Source organism: Budorcas taxicolor, chromosome 12 (assembly GCF_023091745.1).
Source record: "Budorcas taxicolor isolate Tak-1 chromosome 12, Takin1.1, whole genome shotgun sequence".
NCBI lineage: Eukaryota > Metazoa > Chordata > Mammalia > Artiodactyla > Bovidae > Budorcas > Budorcas taxicolor.
The window spans coordinates 26260510-26277797 of record NC_068921.1 but is presented as its reverse complement, the minus strand read 5'-3'; the positions used below and the strand labels follow the sequence as shown (position 1 = coordinate 26277797).

General features: G+C 35.3%; 1 protein-coding gene across 1 annotated transcript in view; it reads left to right on the top strand.

Moving 5' to 3' along the window:
• The window catches only part of NBEA (neurobeachin), a 667766-nt gene that overhangs the window by 223633 nt on the left and 426845 nt on the right, over positions 1 to 17288 (top strand). The window contains exons 29-30 of the mRNA XM_052650319.1: positions 2841 to 3009; positions 4460 to 4555. Of these exons, the coding sequence (XP_052506279.1) occupies positions 2841 to 3009; positions 4460 to 4555 (265 nt within the window). The remainder of the gene's footprint in view (positions 1 to 2840; positions 3010 to 4459; positions 4556 to 17288) is intronic.

Sequence of the window (17288 nt, the reverse complement as noted above, 5' to 3'; positions counted from 1 at the left end):
TTTAATGTGTATCAGTTCTTATAAATCATTAAGAAAATTGCAATCATACCAACAGAAAAATAGGCAGATATGAAATATGAAAATAAGGTGATAAACATATGATTTAAAAGTCAGTATAACTAGTAGTCAGAGATACAAATTAAAACAAGAGTAAGATATTTTTACCAAAAACTAAAAATTTAAAATAATAGTATCTGTCATGAGAAAGGTATACTGAAAGTGCTCTATCATTTATCACTGGTAGGAGTACAAATTGGATAAACTCTATAAATAGCTTTTTACATTGTGCTAAAGCTCTTATAAATTTGATGGCTATGACCCATTGGTTCTACTCATGTGCTTATCAGAGCTGTCCTCAGGAAAATTGGCAACATCATAAATATCCAACGCAGAGCATAATAAATCACAGTATATTCATTTAGCAAAAAGTTATGTAACTATTAAAATCATATTTTTGAGGGAAACTTTGTGACATGTAAAACACCCATGATATATAGTAAGGGAAAGAAGCACTATACAAAAGAACTTAGACTACACAAATACTGCATTTTTGTGTGTCGAGTATACGTACATGCACATATTCACGTTTATTTAAAAAAAGGCACCCAAATGCTGCCAGTTATTATCTCTAGGTAAACACTTTTTATTTTGTACTTTTTTTAATTTTCAATTTTTTTTAGAGTAAACCTATATTGCTTTCATAATTAATAAAAGTAAAGTAGTCTTTAAAATGGGAGATAAAACGCATTAATAGTGTAAAAATCTTGATGTAAGGATCTGCATAATCTGGACTTAAAAAAAAATTCTTACGAACAGTTTAACCATTCAGAAATGGGAATTATTTATCCTGAAAAAAAATTTGTTGTGGAAGAATTTTTTTTTAATGATAGATGATTTAAACACAGATTATGTTTTCATCTCCAAGAGACTCACTCAGACCTAACATAGAAGGAATTTATGTTGTGTGACATTGCATTTAAATTGTTAGTAAGTTCTGTATCAGGTTGTTACGGTGGATTGTATACTTTTTCTAATATCTATAGATGTTTTGTAACTATTGTATATTGGATAACCCTACAGTGGTTCTTATTAGCTTTCTTCCTGAAGGAAGGGAATTAATGTTCAGGTGTTCCTTCCAAACATCATTGAGGTAACATAACTTGTGTTCATTCAATTTACACTGTGTATCAGACACATATATATTACCCTCAGCTTTCAGTAAAAGGTTAAGAGAAAGCTAAGACTGAAAAACATTAAGATGACACAGCTAGTATGAAGTAGAGTCAGAATCCCAAATTAGGCCTTTCCAAAGCATTCTCTCTCTTTTACCACCATATTTCATAAACTCCAAGGAACGCTTTTTTCCCTTTAAATAATCTCCAGAATTTGAAAGTATTTTTGAATTGTTATATTTTAAAGTCAGTTGTAGGTATTATAAGATTTCTACTTAACCTTTGAATTGTTCAAGTCACTTTATGTTGCCTTAAGTTCAGAAACATATGAGATTTTAAATTTTAGTTATTTAAGGAAAGTAATGTATTTAAAAGCTGTCTGTTACCCACAGAGTATGAAACACTTAATTCACAATATTTCAAAACAATGTAATCTATTTTGGTCATTTTCTCCATTACCTATACTAATTCTATTTCAGAGTATTAAGTCATCTGTAAATATTTCTTGTTTGCTTTTTTTTTTTTTCTGACAAATGCACATGAATTTTGAGTCTTGTTCACGTAGTGCTGAAATGAAGTAATAAATGTAAAGTGACTGTTTATGGAGTTAATAGACTTTAATGCATGTTTGTTTTCCTTATTTCTGTTTTATCTATGGGCCATGGTAATTACTTGCAGTTTTGGTATGAAGCATCACTTTTACCTAACTTAGAAAAAAGGCTTAATAACCATATATTTATGATTCCTTAAATATAGTCTAATCTGAAAATAGTTTTAGAGGTCATTTAACATTTTTATCCCTATAGGATAAATACCTAGGCTTTTTCAATAGAGCTTTCAAGTTATATGCAGTCCTTCTTCAAAGAAATAAATAAATAACTATTATCTCTTTATCCTAACATGGTCAATCTTTTTCAGATCTTTTACCATTTCACTGCTATCCTCTGGAATAACTTCATTTTGTCATTGAGCTTTTGAAATTCAGAGCCTCAAATATTGGCTCCCAATTCTGCACTGGAAAAATGAGGTTATTTTTCCAGTACAGAATAGTGGGGCTATTATTTATTTTTATCTGTTCATGTGTCAAACATTGCATTAGCTTTTTCTGAAGCTGCCATATTGAACTTGTATAAACTCCATGCTTTATGCTCCCTGATTTTTATATCTCCCTTATTTTACTCATATTTCCTGCTCAGGTAGTGATATGTTAGAATTGTATGTATAGTCCAATAGTAACTTTATTCTGTTATTATTTTTCAGCTATAGTATTTGCAACTCTTGACTTTTTTAGCCAGACATTAAATTATTCTTTTCAAGCTTGTCCTATCTGCATATCTTATAAATATGCATTCTCTGATGTTATAGAAGTAATAGATACTAGTGAAGAGGACAAATAATAAACTTTGTGGTGTATTCAGCAAAATTTTAACATTCTTATTTTTTTAAATTATATTTCAACCTGTAAATCAGATGATATTTTTCTGGAGTTTTTTTTTTTTTATAATATATACTTAGATAATACTAACAGTATATGCTTAGCAAGTTTTAGCAAAAGTTAAATGTATGTTTTCCTCCATAAAGAAAATAAAACAGGAATAGTTTCTTATACTCTGAGAACTTATACTTAAAATTTTTTGAGTGTCAAAACTACCTTTTCATTTTATGCAGGATGATAGCAAGCAGGCACAATTCTTAGCTCTAGCTGTTGTTTACTTCATTTCGGTTCTGATGGTTTCCAAGTATCGTGACATTTTAGAACCCCAGCGAGAGACTGCAAGAACTGGAAGCCAACCAGGTAGAAACATCAGACAAGAAATAAATTCACCAACAAGTACAGGTACTTAATATTTGTCTAATTATTTGAATTTTCATCATCATTTATCTCCTTTTTATTTAATTTTTACATCTAGATTTAAACTGGTTGTATTCATAATCATCTCAAGTATTTATAAGTAGGCAGTATATAAATGCCAATTTAATCTTGTTTAATTACACAAAAATGTAGAATATTTGCTATATTCTCATTTTATCAGGGTTTTGGGTTTAGTTTTTCTGTTTATTATCATAAAACGTTTATACCACTACTTGATATACAAAAAACCCATATATTTTAAATGTATTATTTTTAACTTTTATAAACATATGATAGTAGGAGGTCCTTATAGAGTAGTTCAAAACCAACAGTAAGCCAAACTATAAATCTTTGTAGCCAAGTTCAGTAGCATCTTTCTTTCTTTCTTTTTTTCTGTCTGCCTTTCTTTCTTTCCATATGTGTAGTTATTTCAGTATCTTTAAGTATTCAGCCAGAGATTTATAATAAGCAAACATACATTCTGAATATTATACCAAAGTTGCATCAACTAAAGTCAGAAATTTCTAGACAGCAGTGAACCGTTTTGGGTCATGTTGTCTTTCTCATCTATAGAACATGCTTATGTTGTAGGAGTTCATGTATTATCAGCTTTGTTTACTCTTCTTAGAAATGATAAATACATTTTTTGGCAACTAATATTTTAATATCACAGGATCCCTTTTGTCTATAGCATTTTCTGCCAGGTGTTTACCTCAAGGTTGTTTCTCTATTGTTTGCAGTGTTGCCTTAGCAGCCGTGATTATTTCATGTACCACTAGATTAGTTTGTAATGGAAATTGACCTTCCTAAATAAATGCATATGATATATACATTAATTGAATATTTTAAAAAATGAGTAGAAATTAGTGGTCAAATCTCTGCATTCTGTTTTCCATAGTCATATCATATCTCATTTACTTTTTGTTTCTGTGTGGAAATACAGATTATGTTTAACCTTAATTCTTTATTGTTGCATGCTATATTTATTTTGAGTACATAAACGTGGTATTTCTTTATAGTAAAATCTTACTTTTAACTTTTTACTTGACAAATTAAATGTTGTCCTGACATTCCAGTTTCTGTGTTTCAACCATTTAAAACACAGAGACTCTATATGTTAATCAACTGTCTCTTCATTTTTAACGCATTCAGTCATGTATGTATAAAGCAAGCAATATTTTAGTGAAACCTTCCAGTTCTGATTTTCTTGTGTGTTTGTATGTCTCTGTGTTTGTTGCTAAAATGACTCTACTTAACAAGTGTGTTATTTCCTTTCCCTTAATACATAACTTCTTTCCTTCCTCCAGAAACACGGTCTTTATTGCTAGTACTGTTTGCATGTTGCAGTGATATAGAATTGTCTTGGATCTTCAGTGGACCATGTTGCAGGTTGTTACATGCTGGCTCAAATTTGATTCCATGATTTTCTCCACAGTTGTGGTCATACCATCTATCCCTCATCCAAGTTTGAACCATGGATTCCTTGCCAAGTTAATTCCTGAGCAGAGCTTTGCCCACTCATTTTACAAAGGTAATATTGACCTCATCTCCTGACCTGTTTGGATATTCTTAAATTTCATCAATTGTTATACAATAACATTCATTAATGTAGTTGTTTATAAACACCTCAGCATACGGCTCAGGTTTCATGGAGATATAATACGTTGTATTTGTACCTGGCTAAATATTTGTACCTGGCTCTCTATATTGAGAGCAAAATATAGTTTTTATATTTGTATTCCCTTGTATTTCTTTAAGTATCATCTTCAAATTAAGGCTGCCTAGTTATATGGATAATAAGATGCATGGTGGTGGCATGCAGAAGTGATCACAGTAAAGTCCTGCCTTGTTAGTGGGACCGAATTAGCTCTAAAATGAAGGCTACTGTAGAATGACAAGTAAAAAGATTTTAAACAAGCCTCAAAAGGATCATAGTGATCTATAATTATTTTGGATAAAAGTTGTAAAATAGATACATGTTCTGAGCTCTCGGAATTCTCATTCTGTCAACATACCTCTGTAAAACAGCTTTCTCCGTTCTGCATGTTATTAAAACAAAACAAAAACAGACAAGCTATATGTTATTCCCATGAGTACTAATATTGCCGTTTCTTCTTAGATAAGTTCATAAGCAAAAGTTCATCACACTATAAACTTTAAGTACTTATATTCCCAATATTTGTTCAAAATGTTTATAGAGACATTTCTTTGGGGGAATCACTCTTTGCTTAAAACTTTTTGTTTATTTATTATGTATACTGAAAAAATTACAAGTATAATGACTTTTGTCTAGATTGATCACCTATGCACACACTCTCAGTGAACAACATGGATAATTTTTGTATTTTTTCCCCAAAAATTCTATTTATTGAAATTTAAATTTATGTCTATGGAGTCAAATAATACAAGCTATTATGCTCTATCTGTTTTGAGAAGACTAATCTGGACTATTCTTCAGCTCTTTCACATTTCACTCCCTTTTTGTTCCTCACAGTTAAGCCCCTTAGAAAATTCTGAACTAGCTCTTTGGCCTCTCTCGTCTTCATCTTTGATAGTTCTTCAGTTCAAAGCCTTAGCCCTTCTTTGAGTATTGTATAGTTTCTTCATTGGACTTGTCTCTAGTCTGTTACTGATGACAAAATTTTAAGTAACACTAGTATATAAAATAATAATGTAATGAAATATTTATATTTATTATATTAATATAATATATATTTTCTAATAGAGCCAATATAATAATTTTTCTTTCTAAAAATTTCTAATAAATTCCTATAGTTTTGTGAACAAAGTTAAAATATCTTAATTGTGGCAAGAGTACTCTGGTTCTGACTTTCCTGGATTACTACAATCATCTCTTAAGTGATTTTCTCACCTCTTGTTAATCTTTGTTCTTTTTTTTTTATAGTTTTGCTGAAGTTCATTTTAAAATATAAATGAGGTTATGTCTCTTTTTAACAAAAAACATTTCTCATAACATTTAGAATAAAATACCACAATCTTCCTAACTTCATGTCATGTGGTTCTTGCATTTGCTCACTATGCCACAATCAAACTAACTTAGTTCTTTAATTATGCCAAGCACTTTCCTGTCTCGTGATCTTTGTTTGTTGTTCTAAGTTTTGGCTCTCTTCCCTATATTTCATATGACTGGAGAGTACTCATTCTTCAGGTGTCTGGTTAAAGGTCATCGCTTCCTCACAGAAGCTTTCCCTGCTACCATAGCGAAATAGCTTCCACCCACAGTAACCTTATTTTCTATCATAGCATCCTCTTTATTTCCTTTCTTAAATTTAAACAGTTTATTTATTTAATTGTCTATTAGAATGTGTGCTTGAAGAAAGTAATCCCTAATCCTAGCATGACACTTAGAAGTTAATACAGTAAATATTTAAGTAAATGAGTAAGCCAGTGAGAATGCTAAACACTTTTTTTTAAGTTGAATACTGATGGTAGACATAAAATGTATTTAATAAATACTAAAAACAGAAAATAAATTTTTATTGATGACATGTCCTAGTTGTGATTGAAGTTTTATGGTAATTATTTCACATTAGGTTTGAAACAACATTAATATTTAAGTGACCTGAAACATAAACACATTGTATACTTTTCCTCTAATGATTTATTGTCAGGCAAAAGAAGTATTTTTAATAATTAGGGTATTGTGCTAAATAATTCTTTTTAATAATTAGGGTATCGTGCTACTTGTATAAGAATAGATGTATGGCATAAACCGTTGATAAACAGGCTGGAATTTGTATGAGTATCTCATATATGATAAGTATAACTTTTCTAACCAAATTTAAGGAGAAGTATTTGGCAAGTGGTAAGATTAGCAAATGAGGTAGCTAATTGAAAAAAATTTAATTTATATCCTTATTTCGTATATCATGTTAAATGAATTCTGCATGTATTAAAATTTAAAGCTAAAAAGGAAACTGAACATCATTCAAGAAAATTAAAATTAATATTTTAAATAAAATATGTTTTAAATCATAATGTCAAAATATGAAGGTGTAAAAATATGGCTAAAAAGTTTTCTCTCTCTGTATCTCTAAACAAAATTAAAATTATTAATAAAATTAAAAGAAAAAATGCAAACAGGAAAAAATTTATATTTATTGATAAAAGTTAATAAATAAAAGCCTTAGTAAATAAAGAGCTCTTGCAGATCAATTAAAAGAATGTATCATAGTGATGAAAAAATATAAAAAAGAAAACTGAACAGTTAACAGAAAGGCAATATAAATGCAAATAAGGAAGATTTATGTAAATCTACTAATAATCATTATAGCATTGTTAATCAGCTATACTCCTATATAAAATAAAAGATTCAAAAAAAGTAAAAAGTCTACTAATAATCAATACCTTTATGTTGAAGCAAAACTATACCATAATTTTCAAATTGGGTAAAATTTTGAAGGGTAAGAATGCAAATCTGTGCATTTTATATAGCATAAAAATATTCATAATCCTTGACCTACTAATTTTACTCTTAGAATTGTATACAAAGGAAACAATGAAGGATATACCAACAGTTTATATACAAATAGTTTTACCACTCAGGTTTTATTTAATTAATACCTTGAAATAAAACTCATATTTTTAAATAAATAGTTACATTCAAGTTCTAATTACATGTTGATGTCAGATACACTATATATTTTATATTACTTATAGGTGAAAATCATGTAATTTTCAGTTACTCCTAGCAAATATTTTTCTAAAACTTCTACTCTTTAAAATAAATGTCTGCTTTCGGTATTAGTAAAGGAAGCCAACAAAAGCCTGCCACCTCTTTTTTTCTTTCGTTTTCTAATTTAATCTTTCTTTCAGTTTACTTTAAGATTTATTCAGTATATATTTGCTGAATAAATAAATTGTTTCCTGTTACATACTAGGTATTGGAGACATATAATAGTGGGCACTAAGTTTTTATCTTTATGAAGGTACCATTCTAGTGAAAGAAATAGACTTTTAGAAACCACACAATTAAATAATATAATTGCAAGCTATGTTTTATTCTAAAAAATAAAATCTCACAGTATTATGAGCCTTGGTACATCAGATGTTAAAAAATCTGCCTGCAGTGCAGGAGACCTGGGTTCAATCCCTGGGTTGGGAAGATCCTCTTGAGAAGGTAATGGCTACCCACTCCAGTATTCTTGCCTGAGGAATTCCATGGATATAGGAGCCTGAACTTCTACAGTCCATGGGGCCACAAAGAGTCATACACGACTGAGTGACTAACTCTTTCAAGAGACCATACAAAAGAAGAAACCTAATTTAGTTTAGAAATAGAGGAAAACAATAGAATGGGAAAGACTAGAGATCTCTTCAAGATAATTAGAGATATCAAGGGAACATTTCATGTAAAAATGTGCACAATAAAGGACAGAAACACTATGGACCTAACAGAAGCAGAAATATTAAAAAGAGGTGGCAAGAATACACAGAAGAACTATACAAAAAAAAGGTCTTAATGTCCCAGACAACCATGATGGTGTGATCACTCACCTAGAGCCAGATATCCTGGAGTGCAAAATCAAGTGTGCCTTAGGAAGCATCACTACGAACAGAGCTAATGGAGGTGATGGAATTCCAGCTGAGCTATTTCAAATCTAAAAGATGATGCTGTGAAAGTGCTACACGCAATATGCCAGCCAGCTTGGAAAACTCAGCAGTAGCCACAACACTGGAAAAGGTCATTTTTCATTCCAATCCCAAAGAAGGGAAATGCCAAAGAATGTTCAAACTACTGCACATCTGCATGCATCTCACACGCTAGCAAAGTAATGCTCAAAATTCTCCAAGTGAGGCTTCAACAGTACCTGAACTGAAATCTTCCAGATGTTCAAGCTGGACTTAGAAAAGGCAGAGGAACTAGAGATCAAATTGCCAACATCCATTGGATCATAGAAAAAGCAAGAGTTCCGAAGAAACGTCTACTTCTGCTTCATCGACTATGCTAAAGCCTTTGACTTTAGCCTTTGTGTGGATTACAACAAACTGTGGAAAATTCTTCAAGAGATGGGAATACCAAGCCATCTTACCTGCCTCCTGAGAAATCTGTATGCAGGTCAAGAAGCAACAGTTAGAACTGAACATGGAACAACAGACTGGTTCCAAATCAGGAAGAGTACATCAAGGCTGTTACATGCAGAGTATACATCATAAGACATGCTGGGCTGGAATCAAGATTGCCAAGAAAAACATTAATAACCTCATTAATAATTGGTTCTTACTGAACTAAAACCAAGGTGTTTTCAGGATGGTATTCCTTTGGAATGCTTTAAGGGAGAATCTGTTTCTTTCTCTTTCCTAGCTTTTAGAGGCTGCCTATATTTTGATTCCAAAATCACTGCAGATGGTGACTGCAGCCATGAATTAAAAGATGCTTGCTACTTTGAAGAAAAGCTATGACCAACCTAGACAGCATATTAAAAAGCAGAGACGTTACTTTGCTAACAAGGGTCCATTTAGTCAAAGCTATGGTTTTTCCAGTAGTCATGTATGGATTTGAGAGTTGGACGATAAAGCTGAGCGCTTAAGAATCGATGCTTTTGAACCGTGGTGTAAGAGAAGACTGTTGAGAATCCCTTGGACTGCAAGGAGATGCAACCAGTCCATCCTGAAGGAAATCAATCCTGAATATTCATTGGAAAGACTGATGATGAAGCTGAAGCTCCAATCCTCTGGCCACATGATATGAAGAACTGATTCAGTGGAAAAGACCCTGATGCTGGGAAAGATTGAAGGCGGGAGGAGAAGAGGGTGACAGAGGATGAGATGGTTGGATGGCATCACTGACTCAATGGACATGAGTTTGAGCAAGCTCCGGGAGTTGGTGATGGACAGGGAAGCCTGGCATGCTGCAGTCCATAGGGTCACAAAGAGTCGAACACGACTGAGCAATTGAACTGACTGAATTTAAGGTTCGAAAAAAGCCTCCTGGAAGTAATATTAAGCTTTGAAACGAAGGATGAATATGTGGCTGCGTTTTCTGAGAAATTCCTTGGCATATTTTGGGAATATATGTGAATGGAACATAAGAATGAAGGGAAAGAGAAGCATTCCATGAATTTTTATAGATAGGCAAGAACTTAAACATGTAGGGCTTGCAAGATTGTGGTTTTTACACCAAGATTGTGGTTTTTAAACTAAGCAGAGGATTGTTGCACTAGTTTTCTATTGCTGCCATAACAAATTACCACAGACTGACCTGAAACAACACAAATTTATTATTTTACATTACTGTATATAAGAAGTCTAACATGGACTTCTAACTGGACTAAAATCACGATGTCCTCAAGACTACATTCCTTTCTGGAGGCTCTCAAGGAGATCCATTTTCTTTGTCTTTTCCAGCTTCCCAAGGCTACTCATATTCTTTGGTTTATGGCCTTCTTCCTTCTCCCTGCATCTTTGAAACCAAGAACAGGGCATCTTTCAGACTGTTCTGGAGGCACATCTTCATCTGAGCACAGCCAGGAAAGACTTTCTGCTTTGGGGTTTGATTGAGTCGACCTGGGTAATCCAGGATGGTCTCTTCAAAGCCCTCACATTGAATGTAAGGTAATATTCACAGGTTGTGGAGAGTAGAATGTGGATATCATTGGAAGGGAGGGAGCATTGTTCTGCCTACTACAAGTATCATATAGTTTTACAAAGTACTCTGAATACAGTGAGGGAATAAATTAGAAGAGCAGGGAAGGAAACTGACAAAACCAATTGGAGGCTGTTGCTTTCTAGGTAAGAAATGCTGTGGCTTAGAATTAGGGTGGTGGCAGTAGAGATTAAATAGGAAGGTAAATAACAGACGTATTTTGGTAGTAAAATTTGACAGGATATGGTAACAGATTGGATGTGGCACATTAAGGTATATGATGTTCTCAAAGAGAACTGGCTGTTTGGGAGATACTGGTCTGCATATAAAGGGGCCAAAGCTAGGGAAACTGAAGATTAAAAGAGAATAGCTCTTAGAGTGGTTGGGCTCTGTATTTTCTTTTCTCTTTAGCATTCTGGTTAATTTTTATGCAGTTTACCTCAGTTCAGTTCAGCTCAGTCGTGTCCCACTCTTTGCGACCCCATGAAATGCAGTATGCCAGGCTTCCCTGTCCATCACCAACTCCCGGAGTTTACACAAACTCATGTCCATTGAGTCGATGATGCCATCTGACCATCTCATCCTTTTCATCCCCTTCTCCTGCCTTCAGTCTTTCCCAGCATCAGGGTCTTTTCCAGTGAGTCAGTTCTTTGCATCAGGTGGCCAAAGTATTGGAGTTTCAGCATCAGTCCTTCCAATGAATATTCAGGACTGATTTCCTTTAGGATAGACTGGTTGGATCTCCTTGCAGTCTAAGGGACTCTCAAGTTTTCTCCAACACTGTAGTTCAAAAGCATCAGTTCTTTGGCGCTCAGCCTTCTTTATAGTCAAACTTTCACATCCATATATGACTACTGGAAAAACCATAGCTTTGACTAGTCAGACCTTTGCTGACAGAGTAATGTCTCTGCTTTTTAATATGCTGTTCAGATTTGTCATGGCTTTTCTTCCAAGGAACAAGTGTCTTCTAATTTCATGGCTGCAGTCACCATCTGCAATGATTTTGGAGCCCCCCCCAAAAAAAGTCTCTTACTGTTTCCATTGTTCCCCATCTATTTTCCAAGAATTGATGGGACCAGATGTCATGATAATAGTTTTCAAAATGTTGAGTTTTAAGCCAATTTTTTCACTCTCTTTCACTTTCACCAAGAGGCTCTTTAGTTCTTCGCTTTCTGTCATAAGGGTGGTGTCATCTGTGTATCTGAAGTTAATGATATTTCTCCCGGCAATCTTGATTCCAGCTTGTGCTTTATCAGGCCGGAATTTCACTTGATGTACTCTGCATATAAGTTAAATGAGCAGGGTGACAACGTACAGCTTTGACATACTCCTTTCCTGATTTGCAACCAGTCTTTTGTTCCACATCCTGTTCTAACTGTTGCTGCTTGACCTGCATACAGATTTCTCAGGAGGCAAGTCAGGTGGTCAGGTATTCCCATCTCTTGAAAAATTTTCCATAGTTTGTTGTGGTCCACACAGTCAAAGGCTTGACATAGTCAATAAACCAGAAGTAGATGTTTTTTTGGAACTCTCTTGCTTTGCAATGATCCAACAGATGTTGGCAATTTGATCTCAGGTTGCTCTGCCTTTTCTAAATCCAGCTTGAACATCTGGAAGTTCACCGTTCATATATTGTTGGAGCCTGGCTTAGAGAATTTTGAGCATTACTTTGCTGGTGTGTGAGATGAGTGCAGTTGTTCGGTAGTTTGAACATTCTTTGGCATTGCCTTTCTTTGTAAATGGAATGAAAATTGACCTTTTTCAGTTCTGTGGCCCCTGCTGATTTTTCCAAATTTGCTGGCATATTGAGTGCAACACTTTCACGGCATCATCTTTAAGGATTTGATATAGCTCAACTGGAATTCCCTCACCTGGGCTAGTGTTGTTCGTAGTTATGCTTCCTAAGGCCGACTTGACTTTTCATTCCAGGATGTCTGGCTCTAGGTGAATGATCACACCATCATGATTATCTGGATCATGAAGATCTTTTTTGTTGAGTTCTTCTGTGTATTCTTACCACCTCTTCTTAATATCTTCTGCTTCTGTTAGGTCCATACCGTTTCTGTCCTTTATTGTGTCCATCTTTGCATGAAATGTTCCCTTGGTGGCTCTCATTTTCTTGAAGAGATCTCTAGTCTTCCCATTCTATTGTTTTCCTCTGTTTCTTTGCATTGATCGCTGAGGAAGGCTTTCTTATCTCTCCTTGCTGTTCTTTGGAGCTCTGCATTTAAATTTGTGTATCTTTCTTTTTCCCCTTTGCATTTAGAGTCTCTTATTTTCTCAGCTGTTTGTAAGGCCTCCTCAGACAACCATTTTGCCTTTTTGCATTTTTTTTCCTTTGGGGATGGTCTTGATCCCTGCCTCCTGTACAATGTCATGAACCTCCTTCCATAGTTCTTCAGGTACTCTGTCTATCAGATCTAATCCCTTGAATCTATTTGTCATTTCTACTGTATAATTTGTAAGGGATTTGTTTTAGGAGCAGTGACCCCACAAGAGACTGATCCAGACTTGCCTGTGAGTGTCCAGGAGTCCCTTGTGGAAGCATGGGTTGGCGGTAGGTGCTGCAGGGTCGGGGGCACTGAGGGTGGCAGTGTGTGCATGGGACCTTTTGAAGGAGGTTGTCATTATCTTCATTACCTCCACCGTAGTTTGGTCTCAGGTCAGACAACAGGGAGGGAACATAGTCCAGCCCATCAACAGAAAATTGAATAAAAGATTTACTGAGCATGGCCCCACCCATCAGAACAAGACCCAGTTTCCCCCACAGTCAGTCTCTCCCATCAGGAAACTTCTTAAGCCTCTTATCCTTATCCCTCAGAGGACAGACAGATTGAAAACCACAATCACAGAAAATCAATCAAACTGTTCACGTGGACCACAGCCTTGTCTAGCTCGATGAAATTATGAACCACGCCCTGTACAGCCACACTCAAGACAGATGCATCATGGAGGAGAGTTCTAACAAAATGTGGTCCACTAAAGAAGGGAATGACAAACCACTTCAGTATTCTTGTCTTGAGAATCCCATGAACCATATGAATGGCAAAAAGATATGACACTGAAAGATGAGCTCCCCAGCTCGGTAGGTGCCCAATATGCTCCTGGATAAGAGTGGAGAAATAACTTCAGAAAGAATGAAGAAACAGAGACAAAGCAAAAACAACGCCCAGTTGTGGATGTGACTGGTGATGGAAGTAAAGGAATCAGTGAGCTACAATAGACTGGAATGGGCGAATTTAACTCAGGTGACTATTTTATCTGCTACTGTGGACAAGAATCCCTTAGAAACAATGGAGTAGCCCTCGCAGACAACAGAAGAGTCCGACATGCAGTTCTTGGGTGCAAGCTCGAAAACAACAGAGGTCTCTGTTTGTTTCCAAGGCAAACCATTCAGTATCACACTAGTCCAAGTCTATGCCCCAACCAGTCATGCTGAAAGAAGCTGAAGTTCAACAGTTCTATGAAGACCCAAAAGACTTTCTAGAACTAACAACCAAAAAAGATGTCCTTTTCATTATAGGGGACTGGAAGGCAAAAGTAGAAAGTCAAGAGATACCTGGAGTGACAGGCAAATTTGTCCTTGGAGTACAAAATGAAGCAGGGCAAGGGTAACAGTTTTGTCAAGAGAATACACTGGTCATAGCAAACACCCTCATCCAACAACACAAGAGAAGACTCTACACATGGACATCACCAGGTGGTCAATACCGAAATGAGATTGATTATATTCTTTGGAGCCAAAGATGGAGCAGCTCTATACAGTCAGCAAAAACAAGACTAGGAGCTGACTGTGGCTCAGATCATGAACTCCTTACTGCCAAATTCAGACTTAAATTGAAGAAAGTAGGGAAAACCACTGGACTGTGTATGTATGACCTAGATCATATCCCTTACAATTACACAATGGAAGCAGTTTACCTAATTTGCATTTAATATAGTAAAAGATCCAAGTTAGTTACATACAGATTTTTAGTTCATTTTAAATTACTCGAATGTAAATAGTTTACTTCATGTTGCTATATGAAAAGCAAATAATTAATGTAATTTTTAGTGCTGTACTAGCAAGAAGCTGTATGTTTGTTTCATGTTATTACTTTTAAGGTTGTTTGGAAAAAGCAACTTGAGTAACTGAAAAAGTAAGAAACATTGAAACACTTCATAAATCACTGTAAAGCAAGAAATTTTTTTGGAGGAAGGAATGTGACAACTGAGGTCACCATGTAGAAAGTATGTCATTTTGCTGCACTTAACTCCATATTTTCCAAAATGCATTAGATGAACTCACTAGGTTCAATGGAAATCAATGAAAGACAGTAAGAAAAGGAAGCATCTTGCATGTAACTGCTTTTTTCTGACAAGGTTAAGATCACTTAGGCTGGGAATGTTTCTCCTTTGTGTACTGACATGGCCTATTGCTATAGAAACTGTTGAGAACTACTGAAAAATTACAAGTCTCCTGTCAGTAATACAACTTGCACAGGTGCAATCATTTATACTTTGTGTGCTGCTCAAGCGTGGCTTCTATTGAAATCACTTGGGTTAAATTCTCAACGTACCATAGTGTGGAAAGAATCATTTTGGAAACGTGGATTTTAAGCTGAAGTTTATGCTATCTTCTGAGAGCATGTTCTGTAAAAGGTTAATGAATAACGAGAAATTAAGGTAGGTTTTCTGAATACTGACCTGTGGGTGGCACTAGTGATAAAGAACCAGCTTGTTAATGCAGGAGAGTAGAGAAACACGGGTTCAGTCCCTGAATCAGGAAGATCCCCTGAGAAGGGAATGCAGCCCACTCCAGAATCCCATGGACAGAAGGGCCTAGCTGGCTTTAGTCCATGAGGTCACAAAGAGTCAGACACGATTGAAGTGACTTAGCATGCATGCCTGACCTGTTTTCTATTTGCAGTTATTAATATAAAAGTTTTCACTATTGTTTATTTTCATTTCTACATGAATATCATCACAAAGTATGCTTTACAAAACTTATGTATTTGAATAGAATTCCTATGAAATATCTAAATTACTGCATCTTTTTGAAATAATTTTTATCATTTACAGTAAAAATAAAATTAAGATTTTTATCATTGTGTAAATATTTTGATATGGTATGGATCTAACAGAAGCAGAAGATATTAAGAAGAGGTGGCAAGAGTACACAGAAGAACTGTACAAAAAAGTCTTGGTCCAGATAACCACGATGGTGTGATTACTCACCTAGAACCAGACATCCTGGAATTCAAAGTCAAGTGGGCCGTAGGAAGCATAACTACGAACAACACTAGTACAGGTAATGGAACTCCAGTTGAGCTATATCAAATCCTTAAAGATGATGCTGTGAAAGTGCTGCACTCAATATACCAGCAAATTTGGAAAACTCAGCAGTGACCACAGGACTGCAAAATGTCAATTTCATTCCAGTCCCAAAGAAGGGCAGTGCCAAGAAATGTTCAAATACTGCACAATTGCACTCATTTCACATGCTGACAAAGTAATGCTCAAAATTCTCCAAGCTAGGCTTCAATAGTACATGACCCTAGAACTTCCAGATGTTCAAGCTGGATTTAGAAAAGGCAGAGAAACCAGATATCAAATCCCCAGCATCTGTTGGATAATAGAAAAGGCAAGAGAATATCAGAGAAGCATCTAGTTCTGCTTCATTGACTATGCTAAAGCCTTTGACTGTAGGATCACAACAAACTATAGACAATTCTTAAAGAGATGAGAATGCAAGACCACCTTACTTACCTCCTGAGAAATCTGCATGCAGGTCAAGAAGCAACAGTTAGAACTGGACATGGAACAATGGACTGGTCCCAAATTGGGAAAGGAGTCCGTCAAGGCTATATACTGTCACCCCCACTTATTTAACTTATATGCAGAGTACATCATGCCAGATGCCAGGCTGGATGAAGCACAAGGTGGAATCAAGATTGCCGGGAGGGATGCCAATAACCTCAGATATGCAGATGACACAACTCTTATGGCAGAAAGTGAAGAGGAACTAAAAAGCCTCTTGATGAAAGTGAAAGAGGAGACTGAAAAACCTGGCTTAAAATTCAACATTCCCAAAACTAAGATCATGGAATCTAGTCCCATTTCTTCATGGCAAATAGGTAGGGAAACAATGGAAACAGTGAGAAACTTTCTTTTCTTGGGCTCCAATATCACTGTTTATGGTGACGGCAGCCATGAAATTAAAAGACTGCTCGCTCCTTGGAAGAAAAGCTTTAACCAACTTATACAGCACATTAAAAAGCAGAGACATTACTTTGCCAACAAAGGTCCATCTAGTCAAGGCTATGGTTTTTCCAGTAGTCATGTATGGTTGTTAGAGTTGGACTATAAAGAAAGCTGAATGCCAAAGAATTGATGCTTTTGAACTGTGGTGTTGGAGAAGACTCTTGAGAGTCCCTTGGACTGCAAGGAAATCCAAACAGTCCATCCTAAAGGAAATCAATCCTGAATATTCATCGGAAGGACTGATGTTGAAGCTGAAACTCCAATACTTTGGCCATCTGATGCCAAGAACTGACTCATTGAAAAAGACCCTGATGCTGGGAAAGATTGAAGGCAGGAGGAGAAGGGGACGACAGAGGATGAGATGGTTGGATGGCATCACCAACTCAATGGTCTGGGTAAACTCCAGAAGTTGGTG